Source organism: Delphinus delphis, chromosome 2, assembly GCF_949987515.2.
Source record: "Delphinus delphis chromosome 2, mDelDel1.2, whole genome shotgun sequence".
Lineage (NCBI taxonomy): Eukaryota > Metazoa > Chordata > Mammalia > Artiodactyla > Delphinidae > Delphinus > Delphinus delphis.
This window is the reverse complement of record NC_082684.1, coordinates 136,570,665-136,592,451: the sequence shown is the minus strand read 5'-3', so window position 1 is coordinate 136,592,451 and position 21,787 is coordinate 136,570,665. Positions and strand designations below refer to the sequence as shown.

The window sequence follows — 21,787 nt, the reverse complement described above, 5'->3', positions numbered from 1 at the left end:
CGGGTGGGGTGCACAGGGTAAGGTCTGTTCTCTCAAACCTCCATTCCCACCCTCTCCTTGGATGATGAGTTGCATTGGACTTGCCCTTGCTGGAGACTTGTTACTTAGCACCATCACTCCGCCAGTCTTCCCCCAAAAAAGCAACCTTCCCATGTCCTAGTTTGTAAAAACTAGCTTTGCCTTTCCCTCTCCCCCATGGGAATCTCCTGCCGAGAACCAGACCAACCTCTAAACTTGATTCTCAACGTGGTACTTTCTATCTGCAACTACCCTTCCACCAAGTTGATAAACTCAGGCAGGAAAAACTCCAATTAGGTCCTCCCACCACGTGGCCCTAACACTTCAGCCTCACATTCACCATTCCCAAAGCTCTCATTTCCTAGATTTTCATTTCTATATTATTGTACATGTTCTTCCCAATCCTTGGCATCTCCACCGAATCCTCCCTACGTGCTCTGTGTTCCCCATTATACTTTGCAAGTTTCTCTCCAACTAACTAGTCAGTAAGGTACCAAGGAGCATGTGAACTTCCCCAGCACCTATGCAGGCCAGGCAATGTATCAGCTTTTCACGTGACCCTTTAAGTATTAAAGTGACTCCTCAAAAGACATGTAAACACATATAACAACTGTGAACATTTTACCAAAAGTGTAAAGTGTAGAACTAAATAGCGATGAGAAACTTTTATAAAGCCTCTAGGGATAGTTTGTGAGCTTATTATTTAAAAAAAAAAAAAGAACATTAGCATTTATTACATATTTACATCTTAAAACACCACCCAATTTAGTAAAAACAGGGCATTCAATGGCACACTAGCAGTTGAAGCTACTTATTAACTACCAATCATTTTTACAAGGTCATACCCATATAAAAATAAACACTAAGGAGAATAAATAGACAACGAAAGTGGATAAGAAACAAGTATAGATAATACCAGATTTTAAACAGGAATCTATAAAAGTTTCACTATATAAGGATTTTCACTCAAAGTAGGCAAAATGCATCGTCATCTCAAATTTGGAAGATAGCAAGTTAATAGATTTTCTCATTTGAGGCCTATCCAACCTCAGTAACATTTCAAGATGAAGCTTTAACTTACTATTATGTATTTTAAAAGGACTGGTCCAGTGGCATTTTCTCTATTTTTAATTCCTCCTCTTCATTTACAGTATTGGCAGCAGCATCATTATGTGGATTGTCTAGAAGGTCTTTGTTAAATCCATTTGATTCTTCCTCCTTTTGCTCCTCACCTGTACTACCCTCTTCAGGTGTCTGTGTACTGGGTGTGTTCATTAACAAGTCTGCAAGAGAAATCATTATTATTCATTACAAGCACCTGATCCAATCTTACCTAATACAAACTTCACATGTTTAAATCAGTAGAGATGAAATCTACGATCACTTTAGTTAATGTTAATTATGATAACTTTCTTCCAAATAAAGCCATTTCTATACATGTATAAAATCCATTCAAAATGCAAGTCTTGAACTCAGACTTTTGAATCAGTCAAATGCAACTGTTCTCATTTAAAAAATCACAACTACTAGATAGAAGTTTTTAAAACTCAAATGTTCTTATGAGATGTATGTCAAAGTGATCTACAGTAAAGAACATTTAAGATACTCATTTCTAGTGAAAAATTTTAAAGTCATATATTATAAATATCTTTTGTTTAATTTTTATTGGCTGCGTTGGGTCTTTGTTGCTGTGCACGGGCTTTCTCTAGTTGCGGTGCGTGGACTTCTCATTGCGGTGGTCTCTCTCATTGTGGAGCATGGGCTCTAGGGCGCATGGGCTTCAGTAGCTGTGGCACAAGAACTCAGTAGTTGTGGCTCATGGGCTCTAGAACACAGGCTCAGTGGTGTGGCGCACAGGCTTAGTTGCTCCATGGCATGTGGGATCTTCCTGGACCAGAGATTGAACCCATGTCCCCTGCACTGGCAGGCGGATTCTTATCCACTACACCACCAGGGAAGTCCCTTAAAGTCATATATTATAAATAGAAGATGAGCCTTAAAATGCTTATTGCCACGTAAACTTTGATAATGACAGCAAGGAAGAACTGTCATCAACAATAGTTGTATCTTCATTAAATTTTTCACAAGGTAGTACAAAACATCCATTTGTTAAGTTAAAAGTTAAATCCATCCTGGACTTCCCTGGTGGCACAGTGGTTAAGAATCCTCCTGCCAATATAGGAGACACAGGTTCGATCCCTGGCCTGGGAAGATCCCACATGGCATGGAGCAACTAAGCCCATGCACCACAACTACTGAGCCTGTGCTCTAGAGACCACGAGCCTCAACTACAGAAGCCCGCGCTCTAGGGCCCATGTGCTGCAACTACTGAGCCCACGTGCTGCAACTACTGAAGCCCATGCACCTAGAGCCCATGCTCCGCAACAAGAGAAGCCACTGCAATGAGAAGCCTGCACACTGCAATGAAGAGTAGCCCCTGCTTGCTCCAACTAGAGAAAGCCCACGTGCAGCAACAAAGACCCAATGCAGCCAAACATAAATAATTAAAAATTTTTTGAAACTTAAAAAAAAAAATTAGTGCTTGCTTCAGCAGCACATATACTAAAATTGGAATGATAGAGAAGATTAGCATGGCCACTGTGCAAGTATGACACACAAATTCGTGAAGCATTCCATATTTTTAAAAGAGTCATGTACCACAATGTTCATTGCAGCACTATTTACAACAGCCAGGACATGGAAGCAACCTAAGTGTCCATCGACAGATGAATGGATAAAGAAGATGTGGCACATATATACAATGGAATATTACTCAGACATAAAAAGAAATGAAATTGAGTTATTTGTAGTGAGGTGGATGGACCTAGAGTCTCATACAAAGTGAAGTAAGTCAGGAAGAGAAAAATACCGTACGCTAACACATTTATATAGAATCTAAAAAAAAATGGTTCTGATGAACATAGGGACAGGACAGGAATAAAGATGCAGACGTAGAGAATAGACTTGAGGACATGGGGGGGTGGAAGGGTAAGCTGGGACGAAGTGAGAGAGTGGCACTGACATATATACACTATCAAATGTAAAACAGCTAGTGGGAAGCAGCCACGTAGCACAGGGAGATCAGCTCGGTGCTTTGTGACCACCCAGAGGGGTGGGATAGGGAGACACAAGAGGGAGGAGATATGGGATTATATGTATATGTTTAGCTGATTCACTGTGTTAAACACCAGAAACGAACACAACACTGTAAAGCGATTATACTCCAATAAAGATGTTAAAAAAAAAAAATCATTCTAACTGGAAAAAAATCATAATAATACCACTGAATAAGTTTCACTTCAGAATTTCATTATTTTGGGTGAAACTTGTTTTACAACGTGTAATCTTCACTACTTACTGTAATTCCTATTTTCCCATTTCAAAAGGAAAAAACTGGATTGGAAATTGACAAAGATAAATGCGACTGTGCGTGCTTCATTCAAAACCAATTTGCAATTATTTTTAAATATAGTTTTAACAAAACTTGTCTAGTTTCCAAACCCACAGTCTGTTTAAAAAACAGCAAATTTTAAGGCAGTTTTAAAAGAGACAAGGGAATCAACAAGAAATCAAACATGACGGCTCACAACAGAAGTGAAACGCTGCAATAAAAAGCATTTTTGGACCTATTCATGTCACAGCAAATGGCTCTAAAGTCCTCAATGGGTACAAAGAATTTTATATGTTTAGGAAAGTACCACAGTAATGTTTTAATTATCATAAAGATAAAATTGTATGTCACATGTTTTAAGGAGTCAGGGAAGAATATGTTTTCGAAAGATCCAGAATCAATTTTAAATGATTAAAACAATTTTTTAAGAGACACTCAGCTACCCAGAAAACCATCCTGGACGCATATATTCTTTGAGGATTCCAGCTAGCTCTCAAGCCCACTCTCTCTCAAATATACATAAGCTTAATATACTATATCACATTTGTCTATTCCTAGAGGTATTTTATTTTGGGGAAGAGTAAAGAAGTTAAAATTTCTAACATGCCCTTGATATATTAATGGTAGCACATAAAATCCAGCATAAAATTTACCATTTCCTAGGGACTGACTACTACTCAGTAGCTTTGCCTGTCTTCTTTCCAAGGCCAGTTGTTTATTTCTCTCAATTCTTTGTTGTTGTTCTTCTGTTAGGCTTCTACTCGACTCAGAAGCAAACTTTGCACTTTCAGATGAGTTTGTCAGAAAGGGATCTAACTCGGTAGCAGTTACATCATGGCCATTATTTTCCCCTACTTCATCTGCAGTAGAAAAGAAAAAATTAGTGCATCTGTAGTGTTAAATTAGTTAGAAAAAGAGCTTATGCAGCTATTAACTGAAAACCAGTTTAAAGCAACAAGGTGCCAGACCTGAAGAAACAATTTGTGAGGTATGAGAATGTTACAAATACATGCTTGATTCAAACAAGTAGAAGGAATATTTATTAATCACTTTAAAGAGGCATTTTAAGTCAAATGGAATACTAGTTTAAAAACATGCATGAACAGAAAGCAAAAGTTCTTAGTTGCTAAAAAAAGAACTTAAAGAATCCAAAGTATATCCTTATTGTGTTTTTCTTTTAATTTATTTATTTATTTTTGGCTGCGCTGGGTCTTTGTTGCTGTGTGCAGGCTTTTTCTCTAGTTGTGGCGAGTGGGGGCTACTCTTCCTTGTGGTGTGCGGGTTTCTCACTGCGGTGGTTTCTCTTTTGTGGAGCACAGGCTCTAGGTGCGCAGGCTTCAGTAGTTGTGGCTTGCGGGCTCTAGAGCACAAGCTCAGTAGTTGTGGAGCACGGGCTTAGTTGCTCCGCAGCATGTGGGATCTTCCCGGACCAGGGCTCGAACCCGTGTCCCTTGCATTGGCAGGCGGATTCTTAACCACTGCGCCACCAGGGAAGCCCTATCCTTGTTTTATATTAAAAACATTTTAGTAGCTTGCCATATTGTCTGTATGATACACAGTAATGATTTTATATAGGCTATTTTTTGTGTACAGTAAAACTGAGACACAAAGTGAAAAAGGGGAAGAAATTTAGATCTGTGGACATATTTCCAAGTTAACTTTTTAAAAAATTCAGTGCTCTCTACATGATTAGTCTTAATAAATTCTTAAAGTTCTGTACACCAGTTATCTCAAAGTAGGATGTTCCTAAAATGATCCACAGGGTATGAAAAGTAAATACGAGATCTTCCATTTATATTTCATTTAAGAATTACGAAAAATTAAGTTTTACTAACTTATATTTAAAAGAACTGGCAGTGACAAACTATCACTTATCTATATGACAGCTAATCATCTGGTCTGTAAGCTACCTTCAAGACAGCAAGCTCATACTGCGGAAGGGTGGAATTGGGTCCTCACTCATTTTTTAATTTCAGCATACTATGATATATAGCTAATTCTGACTACCCAGTTAAGCAACCTGACATACTATCTATTTTAAACAAAACAACCCTAACAAAATGCACAAGTGGTAGCTTTAAAAGATTTCTGCAAAATAACAAAACACCTGTAGGTAGAAGATAACAGAAGTACAAGCAAGAACTAAGAAGATGGCAAAGCTGACACTTCACCTTCTCTCTGTATCATTCACATTATGGTGTTAAAAAAATAATAAATAACCTCATCAGATCTGACAAGTAGGTAAAAAAAAACTTCATTATCACCAAGACCACCATTGGAAATGAGTTTACAATTACTCTCCTTGTCCTATGCACATATTGTACAGTGAGGTATTAGCTAATGCCAGTAAAAACCATCACAACTAGCAAAATATTTAAAACATAAATACAAACCAGTGAGGTTTAAAAATCATGTATTTAATCCAGCATTTTACAATCTAAGCCCCTTTTGAGGTTTCTTCCTTAATAGTGAAAGACAGAAAGCCATACACTTTTCCTTCCTGATATGGAAAAAAATGTGTCAAGAAACTAAAATACATTCCTTTGTCAGGAAATATTGATGGAGTACATTTAGAAAACATTGCTGGAAAAGTTAAGAAACAAGTATTAGAACCAATTATGCAATATACAGGATTTCTAATATGCTTCACCTTATAGGGCTTATAGGATTCTGAATTAATAGTAATGAAATACATAAAAAACTATTCAATACTTTTCTGTGAGCCATGAAAGGAAAGATCTCTTCAACAGTAAATGACCTCTTTAGTACAAACAATATCTTAACAGAAAATCCATGTGAATATAACCCCTTTTGACTAGGATAAAGGTGGCATTAAAAAATATTAGAACCACACATGAAATTCATTCACTGCCACATTCATAGGCAAGCTATTGTGGCAAAGAAGCTAAAGCCAAGAATAGTCAATGTGCTACAGGATGCCATCACTCTGGTACATATAAACTAACAGATAAACAAACTACATAATAATTAAAGGGAAATAAGAGCTATTTAAAAAAAGCATAGTGAAATCAGGAATGGGGCTGGGGGTCCAATTTTAACAGTGTGGTAGGGGAGACTTCACTGAACTGACATTTGAAAACAGTTTGACGCGGGTGAGAGAGTTAGCCATGCAGATTTAGGGGCAGGAGGGAGGGCAAAGGACAGTGTTCAAGGCAGAGTGCAAAAGCCTTAAGATAGAAATATGCCTGGAAGGCTGAAGGAACAGCTAGGATGCAAGTGTGGCTGAAGCAACGGAATAGTAAAGATACCGTCAGGGAGGCAAGAGGAATGGGATAAGGACACAAAAACAAGATTCTATAGGGCCAAGTAGGACAATATAAAGACTGTGGCTTTTACTTTGATTGAAATAAAGAGCCACTACAGGGCTCTGAGCAGAGGAATGACATGACAACACGTGCTAAAAATATAAAAACTGACTAATTTTAAGTAAAACGAGCGAAAAGGGGCAGATGAAAATTTGCTAGTAAACTTCAACAAAAGTCCTTGCACTGGTGAATGAGACTGGAAGATGAATACCAAGATTTACTAAGTGCAGTTAATGATGCTCTACTTCCATTTGGGTTTACGCAACTTAGAAAGGTTAAAACCAAGATTTGGGAGAAAAAACTGAATCTACAACCAAACCTTCAAACCACTGATCAAAAAGTATTAGCCCAAAATTTTTGGTAAAAATTATTCAGTAGAATATTCAATCATATTGTTCTTACTTTAAAACTGCAATGTTAAGGTCAAAAATGTACGTTATATATCATATCAGTACAGCAGTACATGTATTAGAAAAATAAAATGTTCAAAACATTTTTACTGTTGTAGTGCCTCATGCAAAAGTCTGGAGACTATTCTCTTAGGATACAAAGAAAACAGATTCAACAACAAACAAGGCTCTCTGATACAGGCCTCCTCTATGTACCCTATACCGCAACTTGCCTGTAATTCCATGAATGGTGCCATGTTCATTTATGCCTCTGCATAAGTGGCTGCCTCTATCCAAAATCACCTCTGCCTAACTTCTACTGCTTATCATTTAAAGTACTTGTGATACCTCCTATGTGAAGCTTTCCCCTCTCCTACCAAGCTTTCCCTTCCCCTAGGTAAAAGTAACTGTGTTCTCCTTTGCCCCGTACACTATCCCCTGTTCATCTCCAATTTTAAAAAAATATCAATTAAAAAACAAACAAACAAACAAACAAAAGTTCGATAAATAAACTAACTGACCCAGTAGTATATGCTGTGGGATTTAGACTCTAATAACTAATTCCTTTCCATCTATCAAATCCCATGCCATCAATTCGTACCATACCTTACCAAATAATTAAATCTTGGATTATTTAAATCACAATCCTTCACACTTTCAAAAGCAGTTTATAAATAATTTGGGGGGATTCTATATGGAGCCTGTATTTTCTGCTACATCTATTAAATTTTTTAAAAACAAAAAACAAACATGTATGGAGCCATCGCACAGAAAATCTGATAACTATACAGACTCTGTCGGCAGGAACCATATGTTTTGATGTGTGTGACTGCCTATGGTTGCATTGTACAACTAACAAATGCAATCAATACCAGGAACAGTCACATAGGTCTAACTAAAGTCCTACATACAAGATCTGTACTCTTGTGTGAGATGTGACCTATTTCATCATCAAATTGTTCTGCCTAATTCCTCAGAGCCACTTTTTTTTTTTTTTTTTTTTTTGTGGTACGCAGGCCTCTCACTGTTGTGGCCTCTCCCGCTGCGGAGCACAGGCTCCGGATGCACAGGCTCAGCGTCCATGGCTCACAGGCCCAGCCGCTCCGCGGCATGTGGGATCTTCCCGGACCAGGGCACGAACCTGCGTCCCCTGCATGGGCAGGCGGACTCTCAACCACTGCGCCACCAGGGAAGCCCCAGAGCCACTTTTTTATAATGGTGGACATGTATATGAACACTGTATCTTGTCATATATTTTTATTAGCAAGCACTACAAAGGATCAATGGGCCATCATCATGAGTTCTCAAAAGCTCATGTTCTGTGGCTAAATATATTTTACAACATCTCTTAATGGCATACCACCATGTCTTTAAGAAACAAATATCATGTACAACATTCTAGACATACCAAGGCATCTTAACTCACTCCTATTTACTGTACTTTAATTATATACTCAAAATAGACTAAGAACCCAGTCCTGTAACACTGCCTACCCCAACTAGATCCATTTCTAAAAGCAAAATTATTATAAAGTAGATAAACCTATATTCTTACCATTATTGCTAACAAAATCTTCATGTAAAATAGGGAGATCAAGTCGAATTCGTTTTAAACAGGTCTGAAAATAAAAAACATTTTTACATTTTCACTTAGATTTGGGGGAAAACGGTCATTGATTTTACTATTAGTTTCAAAAAAAGTTGTTCAAATAGCTATTATTAGTTCCTTCTCTCTACTAAGACTGAAAATGAAGACCCCCAAAGAGCTACTTAGCCTCACTAATCTATCCTTATACAATTTAGCATTGTGAATGATATTCATAATGATCTCAACACCTACCTGAACTTCCTTTTTATTTCCCAGATATTCAACTCTGTCAATAAAATCTTCAAATTGCAGTTTAGGGAATAGCCTATGCGCCCAGTGCTCCATGTGTCTGATTAGTGTCTTCAAGTCCTCAGCCTGGAACATAAAAATAAAAATGCTAAATAGAAGACTCATTCTCACAACTGACCTTGTCAGCAGATTTTAGAACTGAATAATAGTAACAAAGTCACGTGTCCTTTTATATTTATAAGGTTAATAAACTTTTAAAAGAAACTTTAAGAAGAAAAATATTTATCAAGGGCTTAGAGCAGGTGTCCCCAACCCCCGGCCATGGACCGGTCCACGGTGGGTTAGGAACTGGGCCACACAGCAGGAGGTGAGCAATGGGCGAGCAAGAGAGCGAAACTTCATCTGCCACTCCCCATCCCCCACACCCCTCACCACCCCTCGTCCCCCGGGAAAAACTGTCTTCCACGAAACCAGTCCCTGGTGCCAAAAAGGTTGGGGACTGCTGGCTTAGAGGACTGCAGTCTAATAGCACTGGATAGATTTTTAAAAATCAGAGGAAAACAGAAACCCAGTATGAAAACTTAATAAAAGTCAAAAGATAATCACATGTGTCTTTTCAGACCTATAAATACTTGAAAATAAACTTCAATAAAATATGGCAAGATATCTTTTTGAAATAACTATACAAACTGACAGGTCTCTAAACAATATACAGAAAGCACTGAGAATCAGCTCTGTGAAAATATGTTCAGAAATCCCAAGGGCAAAGTACCAAAGACTAGCAAGAACAGTGTAAACATTCTCAGATCACAATACCTCTCTATATTTGAAATTTCAATTTAACATTAGAAAAATTTTTTAATGAAAATGAAAAACAAAGTTTAATAAACTAGAGTAATAAATGAAAAAAGTTTCAAATTCCTGATTTTACTGTACAATATTTTTTTATTTTCTTATAGTATTTTAAAATAGGAGACTGGTTAAAAGCTCTGGATCAGACTGCATAGATTCAAATCTAAATTCTACCACTTAATAGCTGTGTGACTTTGAACAAATCACTTTACCTCTGTGTGCCTTTTTCTTCATGAATAAAACGAGAACATACATACCTCATTGGGTTGTTAGGAGGATTAAGTAATACAAGTAAAGTGTCTGACACAAAGCAAGTCCTCAAATGTTGGCAATTATTGTTTGTGGTGGTATGTGATCTTGTCTAAGAAGCTAATGGTTAAAATAATCAACTCTACCAATAACTCAATATGTAATGCTGAGAACATAATGTCATTTCATTCTCATTCTGATAAAAATAAAAGTTCTTTCAAAAGTTCAATCATCGGGCTTCCCTGGTAGCGCAGTGGATAAGAATCTGCCTGCCAACGCAGGGGATACGGGTTCGATCCCTGGTCCAGGAAGATCCCACATGCCGTGGAGCAACTAAGCCCGTGTGCCACAACTACTGAGCCTGCACTCTAGAGCCTGTGAGCCACAACTACTGAAGCCCACACGCCTAGAGCCCGTGTTCCGCAACAAGAGAAGACACTGCAATGAGAAGCCCACGCACCGTAACAAAGAGTTAGCCCCTGCTCGCCGCAACTAGAGAAAGCTCGCGTGCAGCAATGAAGACCCAATACAGTCAAAAATAATAAAATAAAAATTTTTTTAAATTAAAAAAAAAAGTTCAATCACCTATGACCATTTTCCAGTTGTTGGGGTAGCTGATCAGCCACCTCACAATATCACATTACACCCAAGGGACAGAGAAGAGAAATACCTAAATACAGTGTGAAGTCCCAAGTCATACATGGAGAAAAAAGCATCGAGGATTCAACTTTGTTAGAAAATAGTAGAATTTTCAAAGGCAAAGTACAGAAGACTAGACAAACTCAGAGCCCAACCTCACCCAGTGAAGGAACACAAAATATTTATCCTTTGTATAAGTTTAAAGTACTTATTATGAAAATGATGAAGAGGTCATAAATTCAAAGCATCAATTCATCACTACTACCTGAAAATTTCAATAAGAGCAATGAATTAACCGAGCTGGGCATGGTTTTAAAGTATCTTGATTTATGTTTAGTTTTGTGGCAAAATAGGACACAGACTTATATTCTCCCTTCCTGTCCACCGAAACTAAGCAAGTGTACTACAATTTTCAGCCTCCCAGGTTTGAAATCTTGGGATTAATTTTTACTTTTGTACCTCCCAATCACCTCCAAGTATTATATATTGTTCATCCCTCTACTATTACCCTATCCAGGCTATTTCACCTCATTCTGCTGGTAGTGAAATAGCCTCTGAATTGCTATCTGCCTCCAGCTGCTTCCCTCTTTCCAACTATCCTGAATACCACACCAAGATCATGCTCATGCTGTGTTAATGTTACTCTAGCTGGGCCGTGAAATGCAAAGTCGAGGCTCTGCCCTTAACCACTCGCAGTGGAGGCTTAAAACTCTAAAACTCTGCTTCCTTCACTAGATAACGGGACCAACACCTACCCCAGAGATTGATAATGAAAGAATATAATTGAAAATACTTCATAAACTGCAAAGCTCTACAAAGATATCATCTGCAAAAAATTGTATCTACACGCTACACAATTCAAAGAGAATTTTTAAATGTACGTTTGTGCAGAGATTTACAGTTCCTAAATGTCTTCAAATAGTGTCCTTTCTACTACATCATAGTTTCTAAAGAGATATGATGATGAATGATGGTATCTGTGAAACATTCTAAGATTCCTAAGAACATGATAATGGGCCCACAGTCTTATTGATATTTTAAAAAACAAAGGTCTAAAATAAAAATCAGACACTTCTTACCTCATGACCTTTACCTTTGAATTTTGCCTTATCAAACACATGCCTTAATGCTGGAAGCCCTCTCTCTGAAATTAATCTGTGAATAGAAATATGTTTTAAATTTCAAGTTTTCTAAAGCCATCAAGGCCAAACCAAGACCATAAGAAGAAAAAAATATTAACTACTGAACTGAGAAAAATGTCTGATCTCCAAATCATCCCAACCAAAAGCCTGTAACATAAAAGGGAAAAAATGATGGAAAGAAAAGTATAAATATTTAAGGAAATAGTAAATGTACCTCTCAGCATTCAGCTTGGGTATATTCCTTTTAACTGTTCTCTTTGGAGGTACAGGAACAGGTGCTCCTCTCCCTAACTCTGGTGAAATATACCAAGATTTAATATTACTTAAGTAATTTAAGCCTCATTTATAAAATGTATCATTTCTAAGCTGTTAGATGGATAGCTGAACATGGACACCACTTTGGAACCCTATACAGACCTTCTTCAGGTTCAGCTCCTTCACCATCTTCTCTCTCTGGAGAGGCTGGAGGTGGGAATGGAGGAAAAGTTTCATCTTCTGTCTGCTCATAATCTGGTAGGTCAATCAAGCCATTCTCCTGTGGTTCTAGCATCTTTTCCTCTAGGGGGGGAAAAAAGTAAACATGTTTATGCATCCAAGTAGTCTTATTACACAGTTAAGTTCCACTTGCAGCAAAATGCATGTGTTTCAGTCAGTTAAACCATATTTCAAACTCACACATCATGAACTGAAGTGAAGAAGATAAGTTATGGAAAAAAGAACAAAGTTAGAAATTAGAACTGAGTTCTAATGTAGACCCTACCACTAAATAACAATATGATTTTGAGCAAATAATTTTACCTCAACTGTTGAGTTTCCCCATCATAAAATGATGATTTTAACTTTTCAGAGGGTTTCAAACTGTGGTCCAAAGGGGTGTGAAATAGGCAGGGTACAATACTTCACCCCCACTTCAACCAGAGAAGCTTTTTAAAAATACTGTTGGGAATTCCCTGGTAGTCCAGTGGTTAGGGCTCTGCGTTCTCACTGCTGAGGGCCCGGGTTCAATCCCTGCTCCAGGAACTAATATGCCATAAGCTGTGCAGGAGGATCGAAAAAGGAAAAATAAAAATACTGTTTACATATTGGTTTTCTAGTAAGGTTTCCTTTGAAGAAATGGAAATAATCCTTAAGTTGGTAACTTGAAAGAATGTTTTTCAGTACCATCTTACTTGACCTCTCAGAAACATCTGACACTTCTGATCAGTTCCTTTTTCTGGAAAAGTGTTTTTGTTGACTCCTGAAACACAGTACTCAACTGGCTTTCCTCCCTTCCTGGACACTCCTCCTGGATCGTCTTTGCAGATTCATATTCCTCTAACCTGGTCAGTTAGTATCCAAGACTTCATCCTAGGCCCTCTTCACTCAGTTATGCACATGGTTTTAATTTATAGATGACCCATTAATTTTTTATCTCCACCTGAGCATCAAATCTGAGCTCTAAATCCCTACTTCTCATTTTACAGCTCTAAAATTTCTCAAAGGCACCTATAACTCATCATGTATAAAACCAACCTTCTAAATTTTCCCAATTCAATGAATGACACCTATCCAGCTATATATCAGAAACCTGCAAGTCATCCTTAACACTTCATTCCCCCATCCTAAATACCCTGTCCATTTTACTTCCAGGTTAACCCTTGAGTCCGTCCATTTCTCCCTATTTCCACAACCACTTCCTAACACTTCTTGTTTGGATTACACCATTACTCCTATCCATTTTGCCCTTTCAATCCATTCTCCATATTACAGTTAAACTGAACCTTTGGAAATGTCAAGCTGATCACATTACTGCTAGGCTTAATTACTTCAATGGCTTCCTACTGCTCTTAGGATAATGATAAAACTCCAAGGCCCTGCAGGGTTTAGCACTTTCCTACTTCTCCAGACTTATTTCACACCATTCTCCATGCTTTTTCTTTCTATCCCTCAGGCCACTAGACCTTTACAAAAGCTGTTTCCTATCTTGAAGGCTCTTCCCTGACTCCTAATCTCTTTCAGATCTCAACCGTCACCTCAGAAAAGTCTCCCCCAATTTTCCTAAATTAAATCCTCCTATGACAAGCGTTCAAAATGTCAAGTACAAGTTTTGTAGCACTCACCCAGTTCCAATATTAGGTTCTATTTGTGTGATTATTTGATTAATGTGTCTCCCATCATAGACTGTAGCTCTAAAAGGGCAATGACAAGGTGGGTCTCTGTGCTCCTCTACTGTATCCCCAGAAGTGATATACAGCCAGTGCTCAAGAAATAGCTGTTGACCTTGGTCCTCCCAACTCGAACTAGCAGAAAACCTGAGCAGTTCTGCAGCCCCAAAGGAGGGCACACCTCCTAACGCCTACTTCAAATGTGGCCAAGAGGGAAATGCACAGGGAAGGGGCTCCTGGAGGGCAAGGCTGGGACCCTGGAGGAGGGGAACAAGGGGGTGGCCCCAGAGAGAACTGAGGTGGCCAACTGAGCTTTCTCATTTCACGTAGCCCAGGAATCCTCACTATGCAATCCATGTGTTTCCTGAACTCAGATGGTGAGAATTATTTTTAGTGAGTTCAGGTCATGGGTAGTGTAATGCATTACCCAAATCTATCAGATTCCTGAGTTTGGGATAACATGAGAGTTCATGAAGGAAAGATATCTCAAAAAATTATCTGAATCTGTTCAGTTCCTGAGTTTATGGATAGTGAGAGTTCTGATGGCAATGATACTTATAATTCCTGTCTAGCAGGATTTAATAACTGCAGTGGGCCACTAAAAAAAGAAAGAAAGAATTTGGTTTTTTAAAAATATTTATTTATTTATTTGGCTGTGCCGGGTCTTAGTTGCAGCACTCGGGATCTTCGTTGCGTCATATGGGGTCTTTACTTGCGGCATGCGGGATCTTTAGTTTCAGCATGCGAACTCTTCATTGCCATATGTGGGATCTAGTTCCCTGACCAGGGATCGAACCTGGGCCCCCTACATTGGGAGCGCAGAGTCTTAGACACTGGACCACCAGGGAAGTCCCTGAAATAATTGTTGAATGGAGGAGTGAAGAATTCCAAAGCTTCCCCAAAACTGTAAAACTACTGGAGCTAGAGGATCTCCAAATTCTCTCCAATTCTAAACTTCCAAGACCACAAGTACATAAAAAAAAACCAAAGTATCAACCATAGGTTTTCAAAATTGGAAAGGCAGTTAAAGGTCATATTGAAGTTCCTTCGGTTAAGTAAAAATGAAAAACACATTTTTCATTTTTACCAAGAAATTTTTTGAACAACGTATTCACCATTTTGTTCCACTACCTTCTGCCATTTTTCAGGTAACTTCATAATTCCATCTTCCCAAAACTTTTTATCCTTCTGAGCAAAGAACTGTTCCAGGTGCCTTTTACAGTCTTCCAGGGAATTGAAATTTTTTCCATTAAGAGAATTTTGTAAAGACTGAAATAAATAGAAATCCGAAGGTTCAATGTCCGGTGAATATGGTGGATGAATCAGAACTTCCTAGCCAAGCTGTAACAGTTTTTGCCTGGTCATCAAAGAAACATGCAGTCTTGTGGTATCCTGATGGAAGATTATGCATTTTCCACTAATTCTGGACTCTTCGTCAAGTGCTGCTTTCAGTTGGTCTAATTGGGAGCAGTACTTGTTGGAATTAATCTTTGGTTTTCCGGAAGGAGCTCATAATGGAGGACTCCCTTCCAATCCCACCATATACACAACATCACCTTCTTTGCATGAAGACCAGCCTTTGGTGTGGTTGGTGGTAGTTCATTTCCCTTTCCCCACAATCTCCTCCATTCCACATTATCGTACAGTACCCACTTTTCATTGTCCATCACAATTTGTTTTAAAAACGGAACGTTTTCTTTACGTTTAAGTAGAGAATCGCATGCGGAAATATGGTCAAGAAGGTTTTTCGCTTAACTTATGTGGAACCCAAACATCAAAGTGATTCACATAACCAAGCTGGTGCAAATGATTTTCAACGTCACTGGTCTACCTGACCGTGGAGCATCATTCAGCGAGAAATCTGCAGCACGAAACTTCACAAACCACTTTTGACAAGTTCGATCGGTCACAGCACCTTCTCCATACGCTGCACAAATCCTTTTTTATGTTGCAGTGGCATTTTTACCTTTCTTGAAATAACAAAGCATAATTATGCCCAAAGTGTTGCTTTTTGTCTTCCATCTTCAATATCAAAATGGCTACACAAAAATTCACCAATTTTGATAAGTTTTTTTTTAAATGCACATTGATATCTCATTGTTTCAAATGAAGTTAAAGACAACTAAGAAGCACTACTAGAGCCATCTTGCAGAAAAAACGAACTTTTGGGTCTCCTTCTATCAATAGTTAAGCCTTCTGGGAAGAAATGGGGCTCACACCTTTGAAGCCAACAGGGAGCTATGAACGAGATAACAGGGCACAAACTATATTAAGTGTAACGATGCAATGCAAGGAACCAGACAAGCCTGGGGTAGGACTTGTCAGGAAACTTGTAGTGAATAAGATAACTCTGTCTTAGGCTTCCCTGGTGGCGCAGTGGTTGAGAGTCCGCCTGCCGATGCAGGGGACGCGGGTTCGTGTCCCGGTCCGGAAAGATACTGCGGAGCGGCTAGGCCCGTGAGCCATGGCAGCTGAGCCTGCGCGTCCGGAGCCTGTGCTCCGCAACGGGAGAGGCCACAGCAGTGAGAGGCCCGCGTACCGCAAAAAAAAGATAGCTCTGTCTTTAACTTCTTGACAATGGTTGCCTAGTCTCTTTTTAGACATTGATTAAGGTCTCTTCACTTCCTCCTCTAGTCCTCAGACTCGCAGAAGGGTGAAGGTAACAAAAAAATTTAATATCCAAATTCGTTCCCAGACCCTTAGGTGTCCAATGCCCAACTTTTTCTAAGTCACCAAAACAGAAGTCCCTGTCGCTAGGAAGTCCTACCAAACTGACTCAATGACCTCCTTGCTACCCAGTCCTCAAACCACAAAACTTCCCATCCCATCCCTCTTCTCCGACCTCCCTTCATCCTCACTCCCCTGTCTGTCCTCTCACTTCAACCACATTCATTCATTCATTCAACATTCACAGGACGCCTCCAGTGTTTAGAAGCCCCGGTACAGAAACTGGAGATATAAAGATCTATCTGACACACGTTCCCTTACACTAAAAGGCCTGGTTTAGAGGGAGACAGACCCGAAACGTAAACAAGAAGTAAAAGCGCCGGCCCTGGTCCCCACCGACCTCCTCTCCGCACAGGTCGCAGCCGGTCAGGCCTCCTTCCTCTCCAGTCCCGATCAGCCCAGGTCCGTCTCAGTCATGTCCTCCTGCTTTCTCACTCCCTCCTTGCGACTTCCCGGCATCCCCGCTCCCCAGCCTGACTCCCTCGGCCGGCTCTCCCCTCGGGAACCCCACTCTCCCGCCAGCCAGCGCTCACCTCGAGCCGACTGCTGTAGGCACAGCACAGGGATCCGCGCGGCCGGGAAACGGTGTATCTCGCGAGACTCTCGCGAGAAGAGTCCTTGGCTTTTGGCGCCAAAAGCCTGGGCGGTGCCTACCGGACCCACCTCCCCCAGGTCCCGCCCACCCACGTCTATCCCCACCTTTCCGGCGTCCGACCCATCCCGCACTGCTTTCCCTACCGCTTACGCCCTCACGAATTCTTCCGAGGAGTTTAGTCTCCTTGTCCGCGTGATGTTCGTGTTCGTTATGCTCTATGCACTTCAGACTTTGGAAGCAGATCTCAGGTTTTTAGAAAACTGGGTTGTGGATGGAATATAAATGATGGAGGCAAACAGAATTTGATGAGAAACTACCGATTCTTCGGAGTTACTAACAAAATTCCATGAACATAAGTGTTCTATTAATTGAATAATGAGCCGAGAAAAGAGGCAGTAAAGAGTGTTAGGATTGTGGGCACAAAGAAGAATGTCAAAAATGTGTTACCTTTAATTTTTTTTTATGTGAGTCCAAATATATTCGTGCAATATATATTTGCTTGCACACACATGCACACAAAATAAATATATAAGTAAGTGGAGATGGGAACTGGACATACGGGACAGGGTGGGATGGGGATTTAACACCATACTTTTTTGGAACATATAAATGTGTTAACTATTCAGAAAACTAAAAAAAGTTACCTTTAGCACCTATAGCATCAAGATTTGACAGACCAAGAAGATGAGTAGTGTTTGCTACATTCGTTCTCTACTTTCCTGTAGCTTGAAATATTTCATTAAAATTATAGAATAAATATGTGAAAAGAATAAGAGAAAGTAAATTGCAAGCTCTATCTAAAATTATGTATGCAAATATGTATATGTACCACATTTTCCTTAATTTTATGGTTTTATTTCTATAAATGCAAGATAAAAAATATTAAGCAATTTACAAAATTAACATTAATTTAAATGGGAAATATGTTAACTTCAAGAGTCCGGGTAACTGAGGCAAGAGGCATTCTTCTAATTATCCAGATAACAGTCTATATTCTCTACTTTATGTCTAATAAAATAAATATAAAAGCACTTTGAGGGAACTCTCTGGCAGTCCAGTGGTTAAGACTCAGTGCGTCCACTGCAGGAGGCATGGGTTTGATCCCTGGTGGGGGAACTAAGATCCCACAATCTGCCTGGCCAAAAAAAGAAAAAAAAAAGCACTTTGAGAAATTAAGAAGTTATATGCCACCCCGCCCCCCCAAAAAAGCCCAGAGCTGAAGCTCTGAGGGTTTGAATCTCAGTTTCATCATTTACTACTTGTTGACATTTGTGCTTCAGTTCCTTATTATTAATAATAGTATCTACTTCATAGGGTTATGAGGAGGATTAAATGATAGTACTTAATAAATGTTACCTATTATTATCCATATAATTTGTAAATTGTTTGACCCTTTTAGAACATGTAAAGGCTTTGGTAATTGATCGTAAGTCTGTGTGAATATAACTACCACAGTTGTAAGGCACTGGCATATTAATGTCTAAGACTGTCCTCTTTTTCATATGTGAGGAATACTAGAAATATATTTTCCTTAACAATTGCACCAGAAATATAAAAAATAACTTTCTCATAGACCATGTCATTAAAACTTTTAGAACTGTTTGATGTTTTTAAAAGTGAATAGTGTTGAAAACACATGAGGCTGTCAGTTAGAGGAGCTACAGATGGAATTGGAACCTCCGGCTTCAGTGTGGTCGGGTTTCTCCAGTATTGCCTCAACGAGCTGGGAGACTGGGTCTATATGCTGAAGAAGTTTGACCCCATGGGACAACAGACCTGCTCGGCCCATCCTGTTCGGTTCTCCCTGGATAAATATTCTAGACACCAAATCACCATCAAGAGACACTTCAAGGTGCTCATGACCCAGAAACCGTGCCCCATCCTCTGAGGATCTTCGAAAATTTCATGTCTCTTCTGCCTGCTAGCCTTCGAGAGACTTTCTGAAACCAAGCTCTCCAATCCGTGAGCCTTGAAGCCTTCCTACGACCCTTGCTCTTTGGAATCCAGTCTCATCGTTGCCTTTGATCATGCTTGTTGTGAGGCAATGATGGTAGCATTCCCTTTAAAGGGAAAATGTTTGAATCTTTTCATACTTCGAATCACTCCCAGGTTATTAAAATGATTTGAAAGAGCTAAAAAAAGAAAAGAGTGAATAGTGTTAAAGGAAAAATAGACTATCAAAGAACAAGGATTGAGTATGGAGTGTAAAAGTTTTTCTGGAAAGCTGGAAACCCAGTCCAGAGGTGAAGTTTGAAAGAAGAAAAATGGGGTAAATCTTTTAAAACTAAAAGACCATGAACTATTTCTAAACCACATTTGAAAAGCAAAGTCTCTGTGTCTTATCTATTGTCTGGTGTTATTTGGGCTTATCACTTAGGTAAGTACTGGACTGGCTGGTGGTAGTGATTTGCTATGTACTTGAGGACTCCATCTCAAGACTGTGGCATCAACTTGCCCCTGCCTTGTACATAACATGCCCAGGTTGGGATCGTATCACCCAGTTGGGTCTGCGTCAGCATTAGTAATCAAGGTGACGAGCCCAGGGATTTTTTTTTTTTTAACAAGCAAATATTTTGGTGTGTCTTTATTTTTATTTTTTATTTTTTTAACATCTTTATTGGAGTATAATTGCTTTACAATGTTGTGTTAGTTTCTGCTATATAACAAAGTGAATCAGCTATATGTATACATATATTCCCATATCCCCTCCCTCTTGCATCTCCCTCCCTCCCACCCTCCCTATCCCACCCCTGTAGGTGGTCACAAAGCATGGAGCTGATTTCCCTATGCTATTCGGCTGCTTCCCACTAGCTATCTAATTTACATTTGATAGTGTATATATGTCAACGCAACTCTCTCACTTCGTCCCATCTTACACTTCCCCCTCTCCATGTCCTCAAGTCCATTCTTTACATCTATGTCTTTATTCCTGTCCTGCCTCTATGTTCATCAGAACCATTTTTTTTTTTAGATTCCGATATTTGTTTTTCTCTTTCTGACTTACTTCACTCTGTATGACAGACTCTAGGTCCATCCACCTCACTACAGATAACTCAATTTCGCTTTTTTATGGCTGGGTAATATTCCATTGTATATATGTGCCACATCTTCTTTATCCATTCATCTGTCAATGTACACTTAGGTTGCTTCCATGTCCTGAGCCCAGGGATTATTAATTAGGATCTGGTCAGCTACAAATAACAGAAAAACTAAAACTAAATACACTAAAATAACAATAAACAAGGTAGAAAGTTTGTCTCTCACGTACAAGAAGTTTGGAGGTAGTAAGTTCATAGTTGGTATGGTGCTCCATGGTGTTAGGAAACTGGTGTCCTGTTTTCTTGCTTTACCACGTGAGCATTCCATTCTCAAGTTCACCTTATTTTCTGAGATGGCTTCTAGAGCTCCAACTGCATTCCAGTCAGCAGGAAGGAGGAAAGAGAGAAGGGCATGACTCAACATTTTAAGAATGTTTCCCAGAAGATGCATACGACAATTCTGGTTACATCCAGAATGTAATCTCATGGCCACACACAGCTGCAAAAGAGGCTGGGAATATAGTCTTTATTCTTGGTGGTCATGACCCAGTAAAAACTCAGGGTTTCTATTACTGTGGAAGAAGGGGTGAAAAGATGTTGGGGGAAAATTAGTAGACTGCCACATACAATAAAATAGAAAAAAATAAACGAATGTTTTTATTTTGCAAATCTAGAACTTTAGAGTGTTTCCAAAAATATTAAGAATGTGAATAACTAGTACTTTCACAATAAGGCACATAAGCAGTTCTCGGCACAAGAAGACTATTACATCACTGTACATTGTATTAGACCTTTGGGAATCTTTCCTGGACTACATCCGCAAACCATAACATCAGCTCTACTAAGAACTAAAAGTCTGACCACAATCAAATCACTTTATTGCTCTGAGTCTGTTTGCTCTTTTCTAAGGCAGAAGGTATGGATTAGATCAGTGGTCCTCAACCTTTTTGGCACCAGGGACTGGTTTCTGTGGAAGACAATTTTTCCACAGATGGGGGTGGAGTGGGGGACGATGGTTTCTGGATGATTCAAGCGCATTACATTTATTGTGCACTTTATTTCTATTATTATTACATCGTAATATATAATGAAATAATTATGCAACTCACCATAATGCTGACAGGAGGCGGAGCTCAGGCGGTAATGTGAGCCATGGGGAGCAGCTGTAAATACAAATGAAGCTTTGCTCGCTTGCCGCTCACCTGCTGTGTGCCTGAATCCTAATAGGCCATGGACCGGTACCCATCCATAGCCCAGGGGTTAGAGACCCCTGGATTAGATGATCCCAAAGGTACTGTTTTAATGGAGGATACTGAAGAGTAATAAATCAACAGGTATTTATTGAGTGTTATGTGTTTTAGGTAATAAGCCATATTGGTAAGATAAGATAACCTTTGAAACACCCTTTCTATGTTTGGAAGCTCCTACTTTATGAGTTCA

At 39.2% G+C, this 21,787-nt stretch overlaps 1 protein-coding gene, 1 long non-coding RNA gene, 2 other non-coding genes and 1 pseudogene across 6 annotated transcripts; 2 read left to right on the top strand and 3 right to left on the bottom strand.

The window, feature by feature from the left end:
• Positions 1-1,105: 1,105 nt before the first annotated feature.
• Positions 1,106-17,295, bottom strand: TIPIN (TIMELESS interacting protein). Of its 3 annotated transcripts, none has more exons than XM_060005737.1 (8): positions 17,248-17,295; positions 12,261-12,401; positions 12,058-12,136; positions 11,781-11,856; positions 8,965-9,087; positions 8,680-8,743; positions 4,063-4,269; positions 1,106-1,301 (listed from the first exon to the last, which is right to left on the bottom strand). In XM_060005737.1, the coding sequence occupies exons 2-8, from the start codon at positions 12,391-12,393 to the stop codon at positions 1,111-1,113; spliced, it is 873 nt and encodes a 290-aa protein (XP_059861720.1). In that variant the 5' UTR covers positions 12,394-12,401; positions 17,248-17,295; the 3' UTR covers positions 1,106-1,110. The 3 variants fall into 3 exon arrangements, with proteins under 3 accessions (XP_059861720.1, XP_059861719.1, XP_059861718.1); XM_060005736.1 differs by having other exon boundaries at positions 17,055-17,292; XM_060005735.1 differs by lacking the exon at positions 17,248-17,295 and adding an exon at positions 15,119-15,591.
• LOC132421243 (U6 spliceosomal RNA) lies at positions 2,557-2,661 on the top strand. Its single transcript, XR_009518534.1, has one exon. It is a non-coding gene; the product is annotated as a U6 spliceosomal RNA (small nuclear RNA).
• LOC132421460 (small Cajal body-specific RNA 14) lies at positions 7,874-8,009 on the bottom strand. Its single transcript, XR_009518706.1, has one exon. It is a non-coding gene; the product is annotated as a small Cajal body-specific RNA 14 (non-coding RNA).
• Positions 17,296-18,181: 886 nt separating the features above from the next.
• On the bottom strand, positions 18,182-21,501 carry LOC132419831 (uncharacterized). The gene is made up of 3 exons (XR_009518255.1): positions 21,457-21,501; positions 20,578-20,719; positions 18,182-18,444 (listed from the first exon to the last, which is right to left on the bottom strand). It is a non-coding gene; the product is annotated as an uncharacterized lncRNA (long non-coding RNA).
• LOC132419830 (H/ACA ribonucleoprotein complex subunit 3 pseudogene) lies at positions 18,946-19,197 on the top strand (annotated as a pseudogene).
• Positions 21,502-21,787: the final 286 nt, after the last annotated feature.

Excerpts from the sequence above, each read along its gene's own strand:
- TIPIN (XM_060005735.1), bottom strand. Across the intron at positions 11,857-12,057 it reads CCCAAGCTGAATGCTGAGAG|ATTAATTTCAGAGAGAGGGC; the intron begins GTACATTTACTA and ends TTCTATTCACAG. Across the intron at positions 8,744-8,964 it reads GAAATAAAAAGGAAGTTCAG|ACCTGTTTAAAACGAATTCG; the intron begins GTAGGTGTTGAG and ends TTTTATTTTCAG.